General features: G+C 44.7%; 1 protein-coding gene across 1 annotated transcript; it reads right to left on the bottom strand.

Annotated features, from left to right (window-relative positions):
* LOC109841596 lies at window positions 594–1,289 on the bottom strand. The gene has a single exon (XM_020410555.1). It carries the CDS (start codon window positions 1,287–1,289, stop codon window positions 594–596), a length of 696 nt encoding a protein of 231 aa, XP_020266144.1.

Genomic DNA, 24,468 nt, shown 5'->3' with positions numbered 1-24,468 from the left:
GGATGTTTGTAGGATTTCGAGCGTGTAGTTGAGGCCAATTTGTTGCTCAAAGCGATCGCCACCAGGCGTTCCGATTGCAGGGTTGTTGACTACATAGTCAGTGACGGAGGAGGAGTTTAAGGCTGAGATGGGTATGAGAGCAGCAACAAGGAGAGCGAATGTTCTCATGTTTGCTTGTTGCTTGATTTCTTAGAGATATATGACCCTTTATATGATTTCTTGGGGTTCGTTGGTTACTCCGTGAATTCTCACATGAGGTCATAAGGGATCGATGAGAAACGAGTAGTTTTTACTAGTGCTCACAAGGTTCAATGTTGTCATCTCTTTTGTGGACAGTCTAATAAAACATCTTCTGTGAACAAGTTGTCGAACTCTTGTCATATGTCGCCCTTGTAAGAATCAAGATGAGGTTTTAATTAAGAGAACAAGGTGTTCGAACCGTCTTGTTGACTTATACATAAGTCTGTGTGTCTTGTACAATGTTCAGAGAAGAAAGAACATACGCTCTGCGTTACGTAGCAAGAAGAGGATCACAGCAACGCAAGTTGTCCACTTTATCAATTCTTTTATTTTCCTTGGTACAACGACCGTGGTCACAATCTGATATCCTCGGTACAAACAACATAAACGTACAAGTTCAAACACACACGCAACATAAAAGGGCATTCTCCGAAAACATTAGCACTATATCCAAACTTCATCCAAGAATTCAGAAATACCACCACCCCTTCGTACTCAGCGTCGCAGTACTCAAGAAACCGAGCGGTCACGTCGAAACCCTCGTCCCACCGCATCCCTTCGCCAAACCTCACCCACTGTTTCGGCGCGTATCCGGCTTTCAACCGGAAGAAATCCGCCACGCCCGTCAACAACCCGGCAGGGGCCTGCCCCTGCCCGTCCCATTGCAAAGCGCGTGCAAGTTCGTAGTACACAATGCCGGTGAACTCTTCCTTAACGTCACCGGAAAAGTTTCCAATGTACTTGGAGTTTACGCGGATGTCACCGTTGACGTTGTCGGATATACCGATCATGCTCTGGGTAATCGTTACGGTTATCTCCGTAACATTTTTCCTGTCGGTTTCGTTCCGTTGAGCGAACGCGTACCAAAAGGAGGACGACCCTTTTTCCAGGACGTCGAGGGCGTAGTCGAGCCCGACTTGCTGCTGGAAGCGGTCGCCGCCGGGCGTGCCTATCGCGCTGTTGCTGGCGGCGTAGATAACGGCGTAGGAGGGGGCTAAGGCTGAGATGGCCACGAGAGCAGCAAGAGGTAGTAGAGTGAATGTTTTCATGCTTGCTTGCTTGCTTGCTTGCTTGATTAGTTAGTGAGAGAGTTGGGGGGTGTTTATATAATTAAGTTGCTTGTGTGGTCTCGTTGGTTAATCCGTGATTTCTTGAATATGGTCGAGAGCATAATACAAAGCCGGTGCATGTGCAAGAGACGTCGATGAGAAACAGGTCGTTTTGCCGTTAGTATTGGCTGGTATTATCATTGTTTTAGGCTCGATCATTTTTCGTTTTGCCGTTTGTATTATAGTTTTTATGGAAAAATGCTTCCAGCCCCCAAAACGAAAGAAAACGTATTTCCCCCTCCCAATACTTTTTCAACGGGTGTTTTACCCCCAAAAGTAAACTTTGTGTTTTCTGAACTTCCAAAACACAAAACCCAAGAGATTTAAATTCGTGAAGACCATAATATCCTCCATGGCCAGCTCCTCCTTCCTTTCCAAACCCAGCGACCGCAACCTCCTCTCCTCCTCCTCCTTCCACGGCCTCAAGCTCTCCTCCGTCTTCAAAACCCAATCTTTCTCCTCCACATCATCGTCATCCTCCGCCACCCAAATCTCCGCCTCTTACGACCTCTCCTCCCTCCGCTTCCACCTCAATCTAAATGAACATATCGTGTCCTGCAGATGGACCCGACCGCTACATCATGAACGACCATGATCACCTAACCGACCCCACGTCATCGCGTCGGGACGGCAGACGCGGCGGCGGCGGGATCCGGCCGGCCTCTCTTGCGCTTCGCGAAGCTCTTTACCAAGAACCTTGGACATCAATGTTCCAATCGAGCAGGATCGTCTCACCCGAGCGCCGCCTGGCCGGCGTGCACCTCTTCTCCGCATGGTGTATCCCTAGCTCCACCCCCTCTTCCTCGATGAGCCTCGAGGTCCGCGGCTACAGAGCAGGAGGATTATGTCGGTCATCAAGCACAACCACCCTCTTACTCACAATCATGAAGCAAACGTTGCGACGAGCGCAACGTGAAGCTGTTCAACGTGGTGGTGACGGAGGATTTGATAATAAGGAGGTCGACGAGGGGGGGGTGGGGTCGTGATGAAACTAGGCGTTGGTGTCGATGAACCACGACACCCAGTCGTGCATGGATCCGAACGTGATGGAGGCCAAGGTCGTGGTGAGCTCTTCTGGGCATGATGGGCCTTTTGGGGGCACTCGCGTTAAGAGACTGAGGAGCGTTGGGATGATCGACACCGTGTCCGGGATGAAGGCGCTCGATATGTTAAGGTTACAATATAGGCGCCTAAAAATGCTTATTGTTGATGTCTGTGAACACATAGTCGATGGGGTTGCAAAGTTGTTGGTCTCTGCGCTAGCGGTGAAGAGGAAGAGGATGAGAGATGGGGCCGACTCCTCCTCTGACTTTATGCCCGATCCTTAGACTGGAATTCCTGATCCTTATGCACAAACAAGAAGAAAGTGGGAGGGCGGGGCTCATTTTCCCTGTGATACCTCCGACGGTCAAGTCAGCTGGTGATCTTGAGTGGGGTTTGAGGGAGAGTCCATGTGCTATTGAGGTCCTTTTTAGCAAAGATAAATTCAGAGCTTTTTTGAAGAAAATAGCAGAAAAGAATCCTCCCATTTTTACCTTCTTTCCCTCCTTTTATAGCCCCTTGCCTCTGAGAGTTTGACTCTTGGCTTTGACTATGCATAGGAGGCGGTTGAGGGGTGATCAAATATGCTGCTGAGTCATCCTTCTCCTTCCAAATGTCAGCTGATGATTGGAAGGGAAGTCATTCGAGTACAGGAGAGAAATGTCTTCTCAGTACCCTAGATTTGTCAGATGATATAGGACAGAGAATAGGGCAACTACTGGGTCATCCTTCCCCTTCCAGATGGTGGCTGGTGATTGGAGGGTGTTTTCGTCAAAAGTTGGTCTCGTTGTGGAATTCATTATATCTTCGGTCGATTACAACAAATTCAAAAGAAATAGCCTTTTTATAAGACTTCTTTTACACAACAAAATGAAAATTACAACTTTTTAGAAACAAACACAGGATCGTTGTTTGGATCGCTGCTTGCGCGGGATCTTTGCCTGTGCCGGGAGCGCTTTGACTCGTGGACCACCGAATCACAGATTCTGATTGAATCGTGAGGGGTTTAGTGATTCTTCCTTCGTTTATCGAAGTAGGAATTTGAAGTGAATATCTTATCAAAGTAAGATGATCACTCTTCTTAAGATCAAGTCAAAGCTCGAATCTCAAGGAATTGCCAGAAGCTCAGGAACTCTGCTCTGTCTGCTCTAAAAATGCTCAGCCTTCCGCCCCCTGATCAGCCCCTTGGATGCTCTCTAATCAGCCCCCTTTTGTAACCATTGTCCCACTACCTAAATACCATCCTTTTATGATGTTAGTGGGTCTCATTTCAGTTTGTAACCATCTCCCCACGTTTATGGTTGATCTCAAGTAGTTATGAAGTCAAAAAACCGTCAAAAAACGTGTTGTAACCAACTCTATGGTCGAGACAGTGAAGTCTGTCTCGTACTTCCGAGACAGTTTGTGTTATCTCGGGTATTTTAGCTCTAACTCCCTCGTACGATCTCGGAATGAGATGATCCAAGATGCGTTGGAAAGCTGACGAAGAGATCTACAACTTTTATCTTTTGACCTTCTTCAGATTTGGTGCGAGATAGTCATGACTGTCTCGCATTCCGAGACAGTGAAGACTGTCTCGCACTTCCGAGACAGTTTGTGTTGTCTTGGGTATTTTGGCTCTAACTCCCTCGTCCGATCTCGGAATGAGATGATCCAAGATGCGTTGGAAAGCTGATGAAGAGATCTATAACTTTCCATAGGCAAAACACTCATAGAGTAGATGAGACACACATGGTACTTCACCTTTTTGTGGATAAAGCACAACTCCTGGTTGAGTTGTTCCTTTATCGTTTAGCATGTTTCACAGACTCGTACGCTTCGCCGACTTATTTCGTATGCTTTTTAGCTTCTCTACAATATCAGATGATCTCCTTTGACTCAGATAATCCTCCTTGACTCGGATAGTAACATTCATCGTCTTTTTTTATCTCGAGCTATATGCGAGAACCTATAGGCAATTTTTTATGCCTACAGATACCCCCACCAAAGTATTTCAGCCTCATTCTTTTATAAAAGAGGCTGGAATACTTTGGATATGATACATCTGGCTATTAATTCGTTGACTTCTTCATCTTTTAGTCTACTCAGTGCTTTGTAGAATAGCTAAAATTCTTCCGGTATTGCGTTTATCGCTTGACCGTTGTCAAAGTCTTGAACTGAAACTGATGTTTTGATTTGTGAATTAGCTCTTGTCGTTGAACTGATGTTGAACTAATTTTCTTCATTAAGAATTCATATCTGGATCGCAATTGAATCCCCTGAGATCATCCATTGGACTTTTTTTCTTAGCCTTATTTTGGCAAAAATCATTGACGCGTTGGCAGGCGTTAACACAGTTTATCCTCGTGCGTTTACTGGAGTCTACACAGTTTAAACTCTTAAAACGTTAGAGCATAGCGGTCTTGAGTGTTGAGGCTGCAGGACCAATTGTTCAGGTCGGTTCATCTGCAGATATGAATTTTATCCTAAGTTTGTCAGATACTCAAGTCACGAGACCAACTAATAAAGCTGGTGCGTCAGTGATTATCGCATTTATAGGATTTTTGGCAAACCCTCAGCCATCAACGGGTTTGAGAAGCCTTTATCGATTACCGTTTGAATCGGGCTAGCATGCAGATTGTTTAAGTCCGTTCTGCATGTAACGTTATGCTAAGAGAATAAACTCTCTTAGACTTGGTGCTATGATATTGAATACATAGACTTGTTCGTTTTCACGGGAACGGACCACCCGGCAACGCGTATTAGGCGTAGGCTTATCTCTAATAAGGGATCGAAATAGAGTCCCCCATGCATCAAACATGGATTTGGAAATATTGATGGGTTACGTCTTTTTGGTGGAAAGATGAACCTGACACTGGAGAGGAAGAATTTTATATTCTATCTCCTAGTCTCCTTTTTGTTGGTAGAGATGAACCCGATGATAGAGAGGAAGAATTTTATATTTTATCTCCTGGTCTCTTTTTTGTTGGTAGAGATGAACCTGATGATGGAGAGGAAGAATTTTATATTCTATCTCCGTGGTCTCTTTTTTATTGGTAGAGATAAACCCGATGATGGAGAGGAAGAATTTTATATTCTATCTCCGTCGTCTCTTTTTTTGTTGGTAGAGATGAACCCGATAATGGAGAGGAAAAATTTTATATTCTATCTCCTGGTCTCTTGTTTGTTGGTAGAGATAAACCTAAAATCGGAGAGGAAGAATTTTATATTCTATCTCCTAGTGCAAAGGAAACTCGAAGTGGGATCTCCACTTAGAGAATCTGGATTGGTTTGAATAATCCTAACTGTCATAAGGTTTGATTATCCAATTCAAAGCTGGACCTTTCGTTCGCAAAATGAATCGAAAGGAGATTTTGGCTGTGGTCCTAACTGTAGTAAGGTTTGACCAAGTGGGAGTTTCGAGGTGATCCTAACTGTAGGAAGGTTTTGTGGACCTCTCGTTCATGGAAAGAATCGAGAGGGGATTTTGGTTTTGGTCCTAACTGTTTAAAAGTCTGACCAAATAAGGGTTTGAGACGATCCTAACTGTTTAAAGGTTTGATCGTTCAATTTGTGGACCTCTCGTTCATGGAAGGAATCGAGAGGGGATTTTGGTTTTGGTCCTAACTATTTAAATGTTTGACCAAATGGGAATTTGAGACGATCATAACTGTTTAAAGGTTTGACCGTTCAATTTGTGGACCTCTCGTTTATGGAAGGAATCAAGAGGGGATTTTGGTTTTGGTCCTAACTGTTTAAAGGTTTGACCAAATGGGAATTTGAGACGATCATAACTATTTTCAGCAAAAGTTGCTTGCATTGATAATTCTATTGAACTTCGGTCGTTTACAACGAATTACAATGAAAAAATGAGAAAATTACAACTAAATTACAACTCTTGAGAAACTAACACAGAAGTCGTTTATCGAATCCTGTTTTTGTGGGACTTTGCCTGTGCCGGGAACGCTTTGGTTCGTGGACCGCCGAATCAACAGATCGTGAAGGGGGCTTTATGATTCTTCCTTCGTTTATCGAAGTGAGAATTTGAAACGAAGATCTTATCAAAGTAAGATAGTCGTTCTTCTTAAGATTAAGTCAAAGTTTAAATCTCAAGGAATCACACCAAACTCAAGTCTGCTCTCTCTCTGCTCTAATTTGCTCGAAAATATGCTCGATCTTCGTCAGAAATGACCCTAGGGGGGTATTTATAGCCTCAGGGGACATAACTACACAAAACTCAACAACATAACACGTTAAGGCCGCGAGACAGTGTTTGCTGTCTCGGCCCGCGAGACAGTAAATATTGTCTCGAAAAAAGAATATTCCTGACAGTTTTCATTTTAACTACCTTCCCATGTTTCAAACTCTGTTATTTTGGCAGTTATTCACGTGATTTTCGCCCACGATGTTTCCCACACCCCTTGGCAGTTAATGGACACGTGTAGGACAGTTATCAAGGTAGTTTTTGACCATTTCAACACTGTCTCGCTGGCGAGACAGCAAACACTGTCTCGCTGGCGAGACAGCAAACACTGCCTCGCTGGCGAGACAGTTCGTATCTGTCTTGATCTCTCTCCTAAGACAGTATGAGGTAATTTTTTAATGATCTTCTCTATGTTTGGATATCTATTAGCATTTTTTGACGCCTACAGAGGGGAAGCCATTCGAGCCCAGGAGAGCATCATGACGATCTCTGAGAAGTGACTTGTGAGGAGAATAAGTGGCTTATGTATGGATTTTGTTAGAGCGGAGATCTTGATGGGACTGATCAATGTTGTAGTGTCGATTAACATCTAAAATGAACTTAGCTGGATCTTATCCCTTTAGTAGAGGCGGGTTGATCTGTGAGTCGTTGTTTATGATTTGCCGACCCGATAACCGAGCGAGCTTCGGGTCGAGTGCATGGTTGAGACGACTGCTCGAGGAGTCATCTTAATTACAAGGGACCGACTGATCCCGCACTTCGAGTCAGTAATGATGATCCTTGGTCAAAAGATGACTTGTCAGCTCGGCTAGCCAATAGACTTGCCCTTGGATGGGCTTTTGGGCCTCTAAGTTGGTTTGAACCATGGCCTCTTCAATCACTCTTTTGATATCTTTATCTTTAGGTGGTCAATTACCATAACACTTATAGTGTAACGCCCCTGGGTTTTCACAAGGCTGCAGTCCAAGGTAAAACCAAGAATGTCAAACCTGTCATGCACCACACCGTGTAATAACATGTTTCACCATCATAATTACTATCTCTCTAGTAGAGTCAATAAAAGGTGTAGGTACAAAAGCAAGTAAAAGAAAATATAGAAAACCCACAGATGAAATAATAGAGATCAAATTAATATTCCATCATCTAGCATACTGAAGTACAAATCAATGTCTGAAATAAATCAACTGAAATACTCAACAAGTCTTAAATACAAATATCTGACAAGAGGAAATAAGGCACACAGCCTTTATAACTTCTAGAATAATACTCTCAAATGTCTAAACAAAAGTCTACTGTGGAGCTCAAAAGAAAGTATAACTAAATAGACAGCTGAAGCTAAAATACATCGTCGTTTAACCTGCGACTCTTCAGGATCCTGGCTCGTTACCTGAAAGGGGGAGGGACAACGAGCGTCAAAGCACTAGCGAGCAACATCACAATCAACCCCAAGGGAAAGGGCTCATTGTATACAGAAAATACAGATTTATACATAGAATAATCATATCATTACTCCTAACAAATAAACGTTTTTAGTATTTAGGAAACTACAACACGAGCGTAGGTACGTCGAGCAAAATAATCCAAACAAGGAAACCCTCATGTATATACCTTATATCTCGAATTGTAAATCCCTAAATACCGAACCCAAAGTCTAATACAAGAACAATAAAGAAAAGAGATAACCTATTACATTACGTAAAACAAATGTCATGTCGAAACCACATAAGTGTCATGTCGGAACCACATAAGTATCATGTCCAGCCTAAGTAGCTATCATATCTCAACTTCATATAATCATGTCATATCCTGATTCAGCTAAGTGTCATGCTCGTGGTCTAACCAATATCCAACACATGAACTGATTTGTGAATGTCCAACACGAGGACTGAAATGGATTATAGTCCAACACGAGGACTTCAATGGATTATAGTCTAACACGAGGACTGTGTATATAAAACATGGAATGCAAATGTTAAAAATATACATATCCTATTCTTGCACGTATCTCGATGTACAGATCTAAGCTTATGACAAATGTGTCATCTTACATGTATAGGTGAACTCATAAATACTGAAATTTATGCCCGATAAACGAGGTAACTTCTCGTACTCAAAATGATAAACAGTACTGTAGGCTGTCTAAAAATCACAACAGATAGCTGATCCCCATCAAACACAGATGATGGAAGTTACAATCTGACGACTTCCAGAAGGCTACAATTTGATTAGCTGATCCCCATCAAACACAGATGATGGAAGTTACAATCTGACGACTTCCAGAAGGCTACAATTTGAGGACTTTCACGTAGAAGGTTACTTACAATCTGACGACTTCCAGAAGGCTACAATTTGAGGACTTTCACGTAGAAGGTTACAATCTGACGACCCTCACAACAACTAATGAAAGCCCCAATTCAACAGCCTTCACAATCGACATCAGGAGTTACAATCTGATGACTCTCATATTTTCAAGGAGCCAAGGCGAAGGTCACAAGGTGACGATCTTTGCAACGCTCTAGCAAAAGAGACTACAAATTGACGGTCTCTTCATATTAGAATGCAGATATCTCTCAAACCGTAAGGAATTTGGCGAAACGGAGGAAGCGAACCGAAGCCTTTGGCTCGGTTCGGATGGCCCCGTCTTGTCGAGATAGTCGATTTTCATATATAATTCGTCCTATTCCGACTTACGGTTTGAAAGTTATGACCTGTTCTTCGTAGCAAATTATGTTCTGAAGTCCGTCTGCAAGACCGGACTTCATCAGAAAATTAGACTTAGCTTGAAGCTCGCCAAGCCCGCCTAAGGTTCGCCTCTGCATTACAGAGTCAAAACACACAGGTCGAACCAGCGTTATAACCTCAAAACGCAGAGGTTATCCTTGTGATATAACATCAAAACGCAGAGTTACGGCCCAACTCTGCGTTTCCAGCCTAAAACGCAGAGTTCACCTCTAAAACGGCCCAACTGTGCGTTTTCAGCCTAAAACAGGCTCAACTCTGTGTTTTCAGCCTAAAACGCAGAGTTCATCTCTAAAACAGCACGACCTGTGCGTTTTCAGCCTAAAACAGGCCCAACTCTGCGTTTTCAGCCTAAAACACAGAGTTCATCTCTAAAACGCATGCGGCCTGTGCGTTTCAACTCCCAGCGAGCGCCCAACTCTGCGTCTCATCTTTAAGATGCAGAGTTAAGGTCCGAACGCAAGCGGCCCTTGCGTTTTCAACTCCCAACAAGCGCCCAACTCTGCATCTCATCTCTAAGACGCAGAGTTAAGGTCCAGAACGCCCAGATTGGCATTTTGACTCGTTCAAAGCACCAACAGAACGGTTTCAAAACCGTTTTCCCCATGATTTAGGGAGCTGTTTAAGAGGGGGCAGCTACACCCCACTCAGCCCATTGAGGAGCAAATTAAGGGGGCAGTTACCACCCATAACCCCCTATAAATATCAGAAACTCAATTGAGTTAAGGGGGGGATTTTCTCTCATCAATAAAGGGAGACTCGGTCAAGGGCTGACTTTTGGGATCTTAGACTTGGCAGCAAAGAGGGAATTTCTTGGAGATCGGCATCATTCTCTAACAGAGATCATCTTCAAGATCAGCAACAGGAGCATTCCCTTGGCTGATTAAATCAACTCGGTTCAAATCAACTCTTTTTCAAGAGTTTCCAACTTGTCCAGAGTTATCAACTCGTCCAGAGTTATCAACTCGTCCAGAGTTTCAAACTTGCTTTGCAAGTTCTCCACAGCGTCAAATCGTGAGGAGAAGACTACGTTCTAGTGAATCAAGACGGTATATATATATATATATATATATATATATATATATATATATACAACAGGTGATTTAAACAGAAACAGAAACAAAATAAATCACTCGTCAGTCGACTTATAGTCGACTGGGGTCATCAGTCGACTCGTGGTCGACTGGGATCACCGGTCGACTTATGTCGACTGAAAGAAAAACAAAACTTAAACCCGATAGTTGACTCATAGTCGACTGGGGTCATCAGTCAACTCACAGTCGATTGAACAGATGAGTTTTCCTTGTTCGTACATGCTGTGATATTTTGAAAAAAAATACATCTACAATTCAATTCTATCCAACCCAAACAATGTATTATCAAATCTAAACAGATAAGACAGTGAAGAATTCGTATAAAACATAGAAAATGAAATCTTGCATATTAGATCTAACATTTAATCCCTAAACATGTATGAGAGTATTTAATCAATATGAAAACTCGTTTTTAAAAAAAATTCCCAGATCTGGGTTTCATCAAAGATTTGCTGGTGAGGATTTAGAGATCTGAAACACATGATTTTTAGCATCTACACTAGTAAGAACATCGATTTGTACTTGAAAATAATTTTTAGGCTCAATAAATCTCATGAAAAATGTTTAAAACTCTTAAAAACATGGGAGAGGGATTGGGCTGTTAGCCCTTATGTTTTGATGATGTTTTACAACCACCATTATCGGTACTAATGGCTTAATAAGTTCAAATGTAGTGAAATCATATATCAAGCTTGTTAGTACCACAAATGGAGGATTGGATGGAATATGCGCTACAACGATGATATTCAAAGGAGGAGGAGGCATAGTGATGAAGCAACGTTATTTCAAGAACAACAAATTCAAATAGAAGCTTCATCAAATTCAAGCTAGATCAAGACTCAAGCATTGCATTCTATATGAGGATACTAGCTATCTTTTATTTTTTCTCTCTAGTGCTAGAATGTAGGCAAAGAGTTATTGACTTCACTTGAAGCTATTGGGATATCACACACATGTTTTCATACTTATGTTTTTAAGCGTTTTTCACAAAATACTATTTTTCACAAGTATGAGGACCTATCTGCAAAATTCCTTTTCCAAACAGTTTTTGTTTAGCATTAAAAACATTTTACAAAGTTTCATAATTTTCAGAGGTCAAATAAATATTTTCCAAATATTTTGGTTGAGTCAAAAATACAGTGTTTTGGGATGTATCAGAATACGGTCGACCGGACCGGTCGACCGCACCAATGTTCATTCCTCACTGGGGAGCAGAGAGTTCGTCGGTCGACCGCCGCGGTCGACCGAGAGCTTCCTTCGGTCGACCGCACCGGTCGACCGGATAAGTCTCTGCTTGTTTTTCTCGTTTTTGACCTGGACAGCGGTCGACCGAAATTTCCGTCGGTCGACCGCCGTATATTTCAAACGGTAATTTTGGTCCTTTTTCAGCGCCGCTCAGTACAGATCTCAGCGACGATTTTGTTCCAGTTTTTGGGGGATTAAGGGATGGGTTTAAACATCTGTTTTTCTCCTATTTAAACTCCATCTCTTCTTCTTCCTCAGTGTCCCAGCTTTTGCAAAAACCAGAGACGTTGTTTTTCACATAGCTTAAATTTCAAAACATGTTCTTCTGAGTTTTGTGTGTGTTCACTTCCCAGCTTCAGTGTGCTCTTTCTCTTTGCCATAGGGACGTTGTAAAGAGAGAGTCTTACACCATTTCTACTATCTTGTGAGTGTGATCTTGTGTAGATCAACTGTGAGGGAGTGTGATCTAGTGAGATCAACTGTGTAGTGTGAGATCGTGTGGGGATCGCTGTATAGACGAAGTTCCGGCTTCCAAACCGGGTTGTGTAGTGGATTTCTCCTCGAGAGTGGGGAGCGGGGACGTAGGTCAGCGGACCGAACCTCGTTAACATATCGCGCGTCACAGGATAACGATTCCTAACCATATCTCCTCTATTTTGATTGCATTAGAATACTGTGGTTTGCTTGTATTATTTTTATTGCATAATTATAGCCTCTTGACCCTAATCACCCCCCTCTAGGGTCCAACATGGGCGAGATGTTACTCGCCTCTGGTGTGCTGAAGAACGATTCTCTTCGCTGCAAACCACAAGAAGCTGCTGAAATTCTCTGAAAATCTCCCAAAAATGCCCAAAATCCAAAGCTAGGGTTTTAGAGGGGAAAGGGGCTAGGGTTTCTGGGGAGAACTGATGAAAGGGGCCTCTCTCGGGTAGAATGAGGTAAATACCAACAGTTAAACCCGACCCGAAAACCCAAACAGAGCCGAACTGCAAAAATCAGGAAAACAGCCGTCAGTCGACTCAGGGTCGACCGAACCTATCAGTCGACTCACAATCGACTGAACAGACTCCAAATATGTCTGCACATGTTTTGCAAATTTGCAAAACTCGACCTTAAACCTGATGCATATATACATTCACCTAAACTCAAAACACTAGTTATCATGCACAACCATGACATAAAGACATTTATCATAAATAAATATTATTTTTCACTAATAAACACATAAACATATATCACTTATCAAAATGTACAGGGTTTTACATATAGATATCCAAATACAGCTCAAGACAAAGAGAAGATAATGAATATCATTATCTAAGTCAGAGAGGATCATCCAAAGCCAAAAGAAATAAAAGAACAGGTGAAACAATATAGAAGAACAACATGAATACCCGCGATAAGGTACACTGATGCGCATTAATACAGCAGCGAATACTGACACGTATAAGCGCGATAGTGGAAGGTTTTGCACAAGAAAACAGAGTATATTGCCTATGGGAAGTTGTAGATCTCTACTCTAGCTTTCCAACGCATCTTGGATCACCTCATTCCAATATTGGACGAGGGAGTTAGAGCCAAAATACCCGAGACAACACAAACTGTCTCGGAGGTGCGCGACAGTCGTAACTGTCGTGGAGATGTCTCGCATATTTAAGCCATGATACTATACAAATCTAAAGAATATAAAAAGACAAAAGTTATAGATCTCTTCGTTATCTTTCCAACGCATCTTGGATCACCTGATTCCAAGATCGGACGAGGAAGTTAGATCTAAAATACCCGAGATAACACAAACTGTCTCGAGGGTGCGCGACAGTTACGACTGTTGCGCACACTGAGAGGCTGAAAACATCATTTTTGATAGTTTTCTTGAGTTTCATATAGCCCACATGGTTTATTAACTGCTGAGGATCACTTAGAGCATCTCCAACAGCTTCCCCAAAATTTTCTCCAAAATGGAGAAACAAAAGTCATATTCTCCAAATTATTTTTGCTCCAACTCTAACAGCTTCCCCATTTTGAAAAATCGCATTTATTACAATAATAAAGCTCTCCCCAAAAATTTAGAGAATGCTGCAGATTTGGGGAAGGCTCCCTATTTTTTCTCCTCCTTCCCTATTTTGGGGAATGAGATGGAGAATCTGTTGGACCAAAAAAAAAGCTCTATATTCTCCAAATTTGAGTATTTCAAGAAGATGGGGAAGCTGTTGGAGATGCTCTTATGAATGTGGGGGAAGTAGTTACAAGTGAAAATTATGCCCACTACCCGCGAAAGTCGCCCACTAAATGTAGAGGATGATAGTTACAAAGACTAAAAAACTACCTCTTTTGGCCGCGATAGTGTCCACTGTCGCACCCAAAGGAGACAGTTAACATCAGTTATTTTGCATTATTTCTAACAGGTATGACTCCTAGAGGCTATAAATATCTTCCTATACTCGCAGAGAAAAGGGGGCCAGACAATTAGAGCAGAGAGACTTGAGTTTTTGGTGAATTTGAGCAAGAGAGAGTCTTCATTCTTCACAAACATCGTTAAGAAGCTTTTGGCGATTCCTAAAGATCTAATCTCTGACTTGATCTTTGAAAGAGTGAATATCTTACATCGATAAGATATTCGCTTAAGATTCTTACTTCGATAAACAAAGAAGAATATCCAAAAGCCTTCACGGTTCAATCAGAATCTGTGAATCGGTAGTCCACAGGCTAACGCACCCCCGGCATAGGTAAAGATCCTACAAAAGCAGGAGTTGATAAACAATTTATGTGTTATTTTCTAGGAAGTTGTAACTTTCTTATTTTTATTGTGTAATTCATTGTAAGCAACTGAAGTTTTAATGAATTCCATAATTAAAACAACTTTCGACGAAAACATACGATTGTTAATGTTACGCGTTGGTTGTTAAGGATACATGTTAGTTGTAAATGTTACAGTTTGGTTGTTAATGTTACGGTTTGGTTGTTAAGGTTACAGTTTGGTTGTGAAGGCTACGCGTTGGTTGTTAAGGTTACGGGTTGACTATTAAGTTACGGGCCTGTAACCTTAACAACTAACGCGTAATATGTGAATTTTTATAAACAAAAATATTAGGCAATTAAAGAGCTAAAAATAAAAAATAAAAAAAATGAATATTATGAAAAAAATTTAGAATTCAAAGACTTCACAACCAAAACATAACATTCACAACCAAAGCGCAACCTTCACAACAAACCCATAACCTTAACAACCAACCCGTAACCTTCACAAAATAGGTCTATGAATTCGGACTACTAGTCTCGTATGTTTCGAATGGTCTGTTTTGCAAAATCGACCTCTTTTTGGCTTGTTGGCCAAAAAGATGTCTATTTTGCTAAATATTTAGCAAAACGGTCTGTTTTGCTAAATATTTAGCAAAATAGGTCTATTTTACAAATTTCTTCTTTTAAAATACTAGCACTTTGATGGTGGATATGTTAAAAACTAGGGGAAAATGCTTCCAGCCCCCAAAATAAAAGAAAACGCGCTCCCCGCCCCCCAAAATACTTTTTCAACGGGTGCTTTGCCCCCAAAAGTAAACTTTGTGTTCCCTGAGCCCCTAAAACACAAAACCCAAGAGATTTAAATTCATGAAGACCATAATAGTATTCTCTCTCTCTCTCTCTCTCTCTTTTATATCTGTTATGTTTTGAAAGAGTTTCCTTTGTCAATCCCAACGGAGAAGCTCGACCTTAGTCAATCCCCGCTTTCGCCGCCGCCGCCGTCGAAGCTCCGTCAATCCCCTCGTCGTCGATTTCATCGGAGGCGTTTGTGTTCTACGAGGCGATCTTGAGCAGGGAGTACTTTAGAGGGGAGCGATTAGGGTTATGGCAAGGGCAGCAGGAACTGGGGCTGATGAACAAGCAGATGAGGTTCTTGGCGAGGTTTCTCACTGTTTGTTTGGTGACTGGGAGGAGGGATATGGTGAATCGGCTTGCTGGGCAGCTTACGGGGCTAGTTGATGAGTGCAAGAAGAATTTTCAGGTAAAAGATTGTGTGAAAATTGCAGCATTTGAAGGGATTGAGGAGGTGGAAGAAGGAAGTGGGTCATGTTAATGATTTTAATCTTGTTTTTTTTTTGTTTTTTTTTGAAGGGTTAATTGTTGGGTAATTTTCCTTTTTCTTACTAATTTTTTGTTAGATTCATAAACATATATAGCAATGTATGATATAGTACTATAGTAGGCAACTTTTGTGTGAGTAAAATGTTGTGCGCGGCGCGGAAGCGTTCGAATTACACACAATCCAAACAAGAGAGATCACAACCAAAATCAACAAGCACAATCACCAATAACAAGAGATTTACGTGGTTCGGCAAGTTGCCTACGTCCACGGGGCAATGAGGGGGGAGTTCTTACTATTAGAAATCAGAGAATACAAGTAGGGTTACAAACCTCTTAAATCAAACCCTAAAACAAAGCTCTTGATCTCTCACAACTCTCCCACATTGGATGCAACAACTCTCTCCCAAAGACTGCTCAAATTCGTCCTTGCCTTACCCTAAACAATCAGGTTTAGGGATATATATAACTTACAATACGAATCGGGTCGAAAACCAAAAGCCCAGCCCAGAAACATCGACGGTCGACCGTGGCGGGCGGCCGCGACCGCCACCATCTTCGGTCGACCGCACCGGTCGACCGCCACCAGCTCCGATTCCCAGTAGGCTTTGTGCACGTTGGCGGTCGACCGCGGCGGTCGACCGCTGATCTGTCTGGCTTCTACCTGCTGATTCCTTTGCTGATTTCCTGTAATTCTTCAATTCTCCACCTCGGCGAATGTTTCCACCAAAACTGAGCCAACACCAAATCATCCAATAGTCCCTCAACAAGTCAGGGAACCAATGTAGAGCTGAAACGCGATCTCTCCCCCCACAACTGATCAAACCGGCTGCATCTGAAAGACTGCCTACGTATCCTCTTGCCCAAGGAATCAAGCCGAACGTAGTTCACCCAAATGGCCTCCAAAAGGCCTCAATCCACTAGAAGAGTTCGCAACCCTTCTCCAACATCAAGATCAAGTCTGCGGCTGATAGCACCTCTAATGACCCCAAGCTGAAACAATCCAAACATCTCCACCTGAGATGAACCAATAGCCATATCCAGACTACATCCATCAGCTGTACTCGAATCAATCAACCTATTATCTGCATCCAAATCAACATGTACTCGAATCAATCAACCTATTATCTGCATCCAAATCAACACGATTCCCAATCTGTGTCACATCAGCTAGAATCTCAAATGATGCAGTATGATCTGGAGTTTCCACCCAACGTGGAGTAGCATCACTTTCCACCCGCTGCGATGTCCTAAAGATCTGATCACCACTCTCCACCTGCTGAGAGTCAAACATGACATATCTGCTCAGAACAAAGTCAGAAGCTCCCAAACGATAATCAAACGAGCCTCCGAATCCCAAACGTGCAATCAGATCAAATCTCACATCCACGATGTGACCAAGTGCTGGGTAGCCAAACATCCGACGCAACCCAAAATCTGAAGCAGCTCCACCAGATCCCATATCTCTACATGCAGCAGTCGGCAACCTATACATTAGACGGCCCAAACATGTCGTAGCCTGCACACCAATGCCAATGCTCGACATCAAACGTCGATCCTCCTCCAGAAAGGAACAACTACCCAAATCTGCCATCTCGCCTTGTCGCCTCAAAGTTTCCACACCAATGAAGTGTCTCCTATTGCCGTGAGCTCGGCACAAATGCAAGAAAGAACCCCTACCATAATCAGAATGTCGGGTTACATTTCTACCAACACACTTCCTCCATCTGTTGCGGGCTTCTAGGACTTCACACCAATAGGATTTGGTTGCAACCCACCAATGCCTAGAGCAATCCCTAACTGCGGAAACCACATACCTATTACCTCCCAATAATGCTCCCTTGGAAGGCTCCCGAATGCCTGAATGAACATCCCTCAAAAAACCTCTCGAATGATGGATAGAAGTGCCAAACTCCACCTCGGTCTTCTCGCTCATACCAATGGGTTCACAGGACTTCAAACTACAGGTCAAAACACTCCTCAAAAACCTATGCACGATATTACCAATCAAATAACCCAGCATCAAACAACGTCACAGTCTAGCCAAATCTGATGAAGTCGTCATCTCCCTATCAATCGCCGTGTTTCCAAGCAAATAATACAAATTGCTTCTTCTGATGCCCTTCATAACAATCATGGACCCCCAATGTGACCTTCAAACGTGTATCCTCCAAGGTCACTTTATAGCCAGATGCCACCAAAGCTCCTAGTGAAATGATGTTCTTTGACAGCTTCGGAACGAACCTCACTCCTTCCAACTCCTGAATCACTCCGTCATACATCCGAATACGAACGGTACCAATACCACCAATAGAGCATGCATGTCCATTACCCATGATCACAACATCCTCTCTTTCCAACTTCTGAAAGCTGGAGAACCAATCCCTCCTAGGGCATACGTGATATGAAGCACCCGAATCCAACATCCACTCTGTAGAGTTGGCAACACATACTGACGACAGTGCAGACAATGAATAGCCCGAAGAATCCGAATCTGAATTGTTGCCACTAGTCTTGACAACATTCACCTTTGAGACTTGTACAGATTTCCCCTTATTCTTCTCGGCTCGATCTAATTTTGGGCATTCGGCTTTCCAATGTCCATCCTCTTTACAAAAAGCACACTGATTCCTATGAATCCCACGATGTGCACCTCTAGACTGCGACCTCCTGCTTCGGTTTGAACCACGGCCATGAACTACTAATGCATCTCTCGATGCCTTCTCGGAGGACTCATCAACACTCTTCCTCAACTCATAATTCACCAACGCTGAGGTCACCTCCTTGTAACTAACAGTAGTTCTTCCATTAATCATAGTTAGGACAAAAGTACCATAATCATCCTCGGGCAACGAACACAGAAGTAACATCGCCTTGTCTTCATCCTCAACCATGATATCCACATTGGCCATGTCTGAAAGTAGCTTTGTGAAGTTGTTAACATGCTCCCTAATGGAAACTCCCCTCTTCATCTTAAACTGATAAAACATCTTCTTTAAGTGAAGCCGATTCTCAATGCTCTTAGTAAGATACTTTTCATTGAGTGTTTCCCACATCTTCTTCGCCGAAGTCTCGTTCATCACGTCATAAATAAGATCCGGCGTCAAGCATGACCGAATACCTCCACATGCCCTACTATTCATCTCTGCGGGTTTCTCTTTTAACTCAAGAGTCTCCTCCAAATTCTGAGCGTCCAATGCATCCATCACCTGGCACCTCCACAAACCGAAATTGATCTTGCCATCAAACTTCGGAACATCGATCTTCATGCTATTGATGCTCAAACTATGCATCGTCTTTGTAAAAGATGATCCCGATGTGCTCGATTCACCCATATTGTCGATCTAACTCTTCAAATAGGAATCCTTCAGTGAATCCTTCAAACAAGCCTCAAGTCGAACCTGAAGCTTTGATACCAATTGTTGTGCGCGGCGCGGAAGCGTTCGAATCACACACAATCCAAACAAGAGAGATCACAACCAAAATCAACAAGCACAATCACCAATAACAAGAGATTTACGTGGTTCGGCAAGTTGCCTACGTCCACGGGGCAAGGAGGGGGGAGTTCTTACTATTAGAAATCAGAGAATATAAGTAGGGTTACAAACCTCTCAGATCAAACCCTAAAACAAAGCTCTTGATCTCTCACAACTCTCCCACAATTGGATGCAACAACTCTCTCCCAAAGACTGCTCAAATTCGTCCTTGCCTTTGTAGGGTGAAAATTTGATTCTTCCGAAGAAAGGAGTTTCGTTTGTATTTATAAGAAAGCTTATTACAAACTAATGAATCAAATGTTTACAACAGAAGCGGAGGGAAAGGCCCTCCTTGTTTAACGTGGGTTCCTCGGTGGCGATAGGACGCCTCGCTCGGTGCTCGTGCCGAGTCTGCTTCCCTTGGACGATCCGATCGAAGTTGCTGCCGGAGCTTCGGTTCTCAAATGAGGGAGCCTTTGGCAAAGGTCCAGGTTCAACCTTTGGGAGATTAGCCAGCAGAATATGCAACGAGCCAATCTCCTTCTTCATGCTGCTGAAGATGGGTTTTAACAGGCAAGGGATGGCATGGGCCATCCCTTGATTCATGGGATTTGACCACTAATAGAGGTGAGGGAGATAGCTTGACTGCTCCTTGAATTATGGGATGTGACCACACGTTGTTCGGAGACGTCCTGCTGTTCATTCGTACCGTCAATGGTCATTCGAAGAGCTGTGCTCTGCATCACGCTACATAGGAGTGGGAAAGCCCCTCCTCGTATGCGGGACAACGGCTGTCAGATGCTTGCGTGGATCTGACCAACCACCGAGCGTTGGCGGCTCTCGTCCCTTCACCTGGACAACTGAGGTGAGCCGCATTTATGAGGGTGCAGGCTGTTTCGGCGCCTGTCCGCTCATTCGTACTGTGGACGGCCATCTGACGGGCCTGGAGTATTGTGCCCTCTCCCTTGATTTGTGGGATTTGACCACTGATGTAACTGTTCCCATACTCCAAGTGGGCAGTTGACAGTGAGCTGGCGAGTCTGCAGCTTGGGTCTGCAGGCGAGCTTAGGACTGCAGGCAGACTTGGGTCTGCAGGCGAGCTTGCAGGCGAACTGGGTCTGCAGGTGAGTTTGGGACTGCAGGCGGACTTGGGTCTGCAGGCGAGCTAGCAGGCGAACTGGGTTTGCAGGCGAGCTCAGGTGCGCAGGCAGACTTGGGTCTGCAGGCGGATTTGGGACTGCAGGCGAATTTGAGTTGCAGGCGAGCTCCTGAGCATGGATTGAAGAATAGGCCGTAACTTTCAAACCGTAAGTCGGAATTGGACGAATTATATATGAAAATCGCCTATCTCGACGAGATGGAGCCATCCGAACCAGGCCGAAGGCTTCGGTTCGCTTCCTCCGTTTTGCCAAATTCCTTACGGTTTGGGAGATATCTGCGTTTTCCCCTTTTTCGCTATTTCGGGTGAGGTTTTAGCAGTTTTGTTCTGAACTTCTCTGATAAGGATTTAAAGGCAATTTTTATTGCCTACAAAACCCCCTCCAAAGTTTTCAGACCTGAATCAGGCCGCATGGGGTCTGGAACACTTTGGATATGAAGTCCCGTAAAGTGATCCCTGCTCTTCACTCGCAGCTGATGATCGCCTTCTAGGATTTTGAGCAAACCCTCAGCTATCAACGGACTTGATTTGTCTTTACCAACTGCCGTTTGAGTTGGACTAGCCATGCTCTTGCCCTTAGCATGGTAAGTTGTCGAGGAGTCTCTCTTAGGCTCAATGCTAAAATTTCTCCTCTATCCTTAGCCTTTCGAGGCGTTTGGATTTAAGGGAGCAGTTTAACCTCGTATACCAGTCGGAGGGTAGGAGCAGTTTAGACTCATGCACCAGTTGGAGTGTAAGGGGGCAGTTTAGACTCATGCACCAGTTGGAGTCTAGGGGGGAAGCTTATCTTAGGGCAAAGATGAAGACGAACCCTGATTTGTCTTCTCTTGGGGCAAAGACGAACCCTGAAATAGCAGCACATCGCATAGTAGGCCACTATCAAACAACAACGCCTTTTATGGGAAAGACGGTGCTGGGAGAATCAAATCGTTCAGGGACGTATGAGTGTGACGATTGATTGGACAACATCATTTGCGGGAATGATGGTGTCGGCTATCAGAGGTAATCGTTAACATGATAGGGATTGCCGCGATCGGAGCGACTTTGAGGACCTACCATCCTTTTGAAGAGGATTGGTAAGTTGATTTTGTCAGAGGTGACCGTTAACATGACAGTGGGGGTCCCGCCATCCTATTGAAGAGGATTGGCGGGGGATTGTGGCTTTGGTCCTAACTATCTGAAGGTTTGACCAAGTGGGAGTTTGATGCAGCCCACCTGAACTGCTAGTCTCGCCTGTTTTGAGCGGTTCGCCATAACCGGGAACCTGGCTCAAGAAGTGGGGCTCGCCTAAACTGTTAAACTTGCCTGATTTGAGCGGTTCGCCGAAACTGGGAACCTGGCTCAAAGAGATGGGCTCGCCTAAACTGTTAAGCTCGCCTGATTTGAGCGGTTCGCCGAAACTGGGAACCTGGCTCAAAGAGATGGGCTCGCCTAAACTGTTAAGCTCGCCTGATTTGAGCGGTTCGCCGAAACTGGGAACCTGGCTCAAAGAGATGGGGCTCGCCTAAGCTGTTAAGCTCGCCTGTTTTGAGCGGTTCGCCACGAATGGAAACCTGGCTCAAGAAGTGGGGCTCGACTAACTGTTAGGCTCGCCTGATTTGAGCGGTTCGCCGAAACTGGGAACCTGGCTCAAAGAGATGAGCTCGCCTCAACTGTTAAGCTCGCCTGATTTGAGCGGTTCGCCGAAACTGGGAACCTGGCTCAAAGAGATGAGCTCGCCTCAACTGTTAAGCTCGCCTGATTTGAGCGGTTCGCCGAAACTGGGAACCTGGCTCAAAGAGATGAGCTCGCCTCAACTGTTAAGCTCGCCTGATTTGAGCGGTTCGCCGAAACTGGGAACCTGGCTCAAAGAGATGAGCTCGCCTCAACTGTTAAGCTCGCCTGATTTGAGCGGTTCGCCGAAACTGGGAACCTGGCTCAAAGAGATGAGCTCGCCTCAACTGTTAAGCTCGCCTGATTTGAGCGGTTCGCCGAAACTGGGAACCTGGCTCAAAGAGATGAGCTCGCCTCAACTGTTAAGCTCGCCTGATTTGAGCGGTTCGCCGAAACTGGGAACCTGGCTCAAAGAGATGAGCTCGCCTCAACTGTTAAGCTCGCCTGATTTGAGCGGTTCGCCGAAACTGGGAACCTGGCTCAAAGAGATGAGCTCGCCTCAACTGTTAAGCTCGCCTGATTTGAGCGGTTCGCCGAAACTGGGAACCTGGCTCAAAGAGATGAGCTCGCCTCAACTGTTAAGCTCGCCTGATTTGAGCGGTTCGCCGAAACTGGGAACCTGGCTCAAAGAGATGAGCTCGCCTCAACTGTTAAGCTCGCCTGATTTGAGCGGTTCGCCGAAACTGGGAACCTGGCTCAAAGAGATGAGCTCGCCTCAACTGTTAAGCTCGCCTGATTTGAGCGGTTCGCCGAAACTGGGAACCTGGCTCAAAGAGATGAGCTCGCCTCAACTGTTAAGCTCGCCTGATTTGAGCGGTTCGCCGAAACTGGGAACCTGGCTCAAAGAGATGAGCTCGCCTCAACTGTTAAGCTCGCCTGATTTGAGCGGTTCGCCGAAACTGGGAACCTGGCTCAAAGAGATGAGCTCGCCTCAACTGTTAAGCTCGCCTGATTTGAGCGGTTCGCCGAAACTGGGAACCTGGCTCAAAGAGATGAGCTCGCCTCAACTGTTAAGCTCGCCTGATTTGAGCGGTTCGCCGAAACTGGGAACCTGGCTCAAAGAGATGAGCTCGCCTCAACTGTTAAGCTCGCCTGATTTGAGCGGTTCGCCGAAACTGGGAACCTGGCTCAAAGAGATGAGCTCGCCTCAACTGTTAAGCTCGCCTGATTTGAGCGGTTCGCCGAAACTGGGAACCTGGCTCAAAGAGATGAGCTCGCCTCAACTGTTAAGCTCGCCTGATTTGAGCGGTTCGCCGAAACTGGGAACCTGGCTCAAAGAGATGAGCTCGCCTCAACTGTTAAGCTCGCCTGATTTGAGCGGTTCGCCGAAACTGGGAACCTGGCTCAAAGAGATGAGCTCGCCTCAACTGTTAAGCTCGCCTGATTTGAGCGGTTCGCCGAAACTGGGAACCTGGCTCAAAGAGATGAGCTCGCCTCAACTGTTAAGCTCGCCTGATTTGAGCGGTTCGCCGAAACTGGGAACCTGGCTCAAAGAGATGAGCTCGCCTCAACTGTTAAGCTCGCCTGATTTGAGCGGTTCGCCGAAACTGGGAACCTGGCTCAAAGAGATGAGCTCGCCTCAACTGTTAAGCTCGCCTGATTTGAGCGGTTCGCCGAAACTGGGAACCTGGCTCAAAGAGATGAGCTCGCCTCAACTGTTAAGCTCGCCTGATTTGAGCGGTTCGCCGAAACTGGGAACCTGGCTCAAAGAGATGAGCTCGCCTCAACTGTTAAGCTCGCCTGATTTGAGCGGTTCGCCGAAACTGGGAACCTGGCTCAAAGAGATGAGCTCGCCTCAACTGTTAAGCTCGCCTGATTTGAGCGGTTCGCCGAAACTGGGAACCTGGCTCAAAGAGATGAGCTCGCCTCAACTGTTAAGCTCGCCTGATTTGAGCGGTTCGCCGAAACTGGGAACCTGGCTCAAAGAGATGAGCTCGCCTCAACTGTTAAGCTCGCCTGATTTGAGCGGTTCGCCGAAACTGGGAACCTGGCTCAAAGAGATGAGCTCGCCTCAACTGTTAAGCTCGCCTGATTTGAGCGGTTCGCCGAAACTGGGAACCTGGCTCAAAGAGATGAGCTCGCCTCAACTGTTAAGCTCGCCTGATTTGAGCGGTTCGCCGAAACTGGGAACCTGGCTCAAAGAGATGAGCTCGCCTCAACTGTTAAGCTCGCCTGATTTGAGCGGTTCGCCGAAACTGGGAACCTGGCTCAAAGAGATGAGCTCGCCTCAACTGTTAAGCTCGCCTGATTTGAGCGGTTCGCCGAAACTGGGAACCTGGCTCAAAGAGATGAGCTCGCCTCAACTGTTAAGCTCGCCTGATTTGAGCGGTTCGCCGAAACTGGGAACCTGGCTCAAAGAGATGAGCTCGCCTCAACTGTTAAGCTCGCCTGATTTGAGCGGTTCGCCGAAACTGGGAACCTGGCTCAAAGAGATGAGCTCGCCTCAACTGTT

This window comes from Asparagus officinalis, chromosome 1, assembly GCF_001876935.1.
Source record: "Asparagus officinalis chromosome 1, Aspof.V1, whole genome shotgun sequence".
Taxonomy (NCBI): domain Eukaryota; kingdom Viridiplantae; phylum Streptophyta; class Magnoliopsida; order Asparagales; family Asparagaceae; genus Asparagus; species Asparagus officinalis.
The sequence above is the reverse complement of the archived record's forward strand: the minus strand, read 5'-3'. Positions and strand labels throughout refer to the sequence as shown.

Excerpts from the sequence above, each read along its gene's own strand:
- LOC109841596 (XM_020410555.1), bottom strand. The coding sequence starts at position 1,289 with ATGAAAACATTCACTCTACTACCTCTTGCTGCTCTCGTGGCCATCTCA.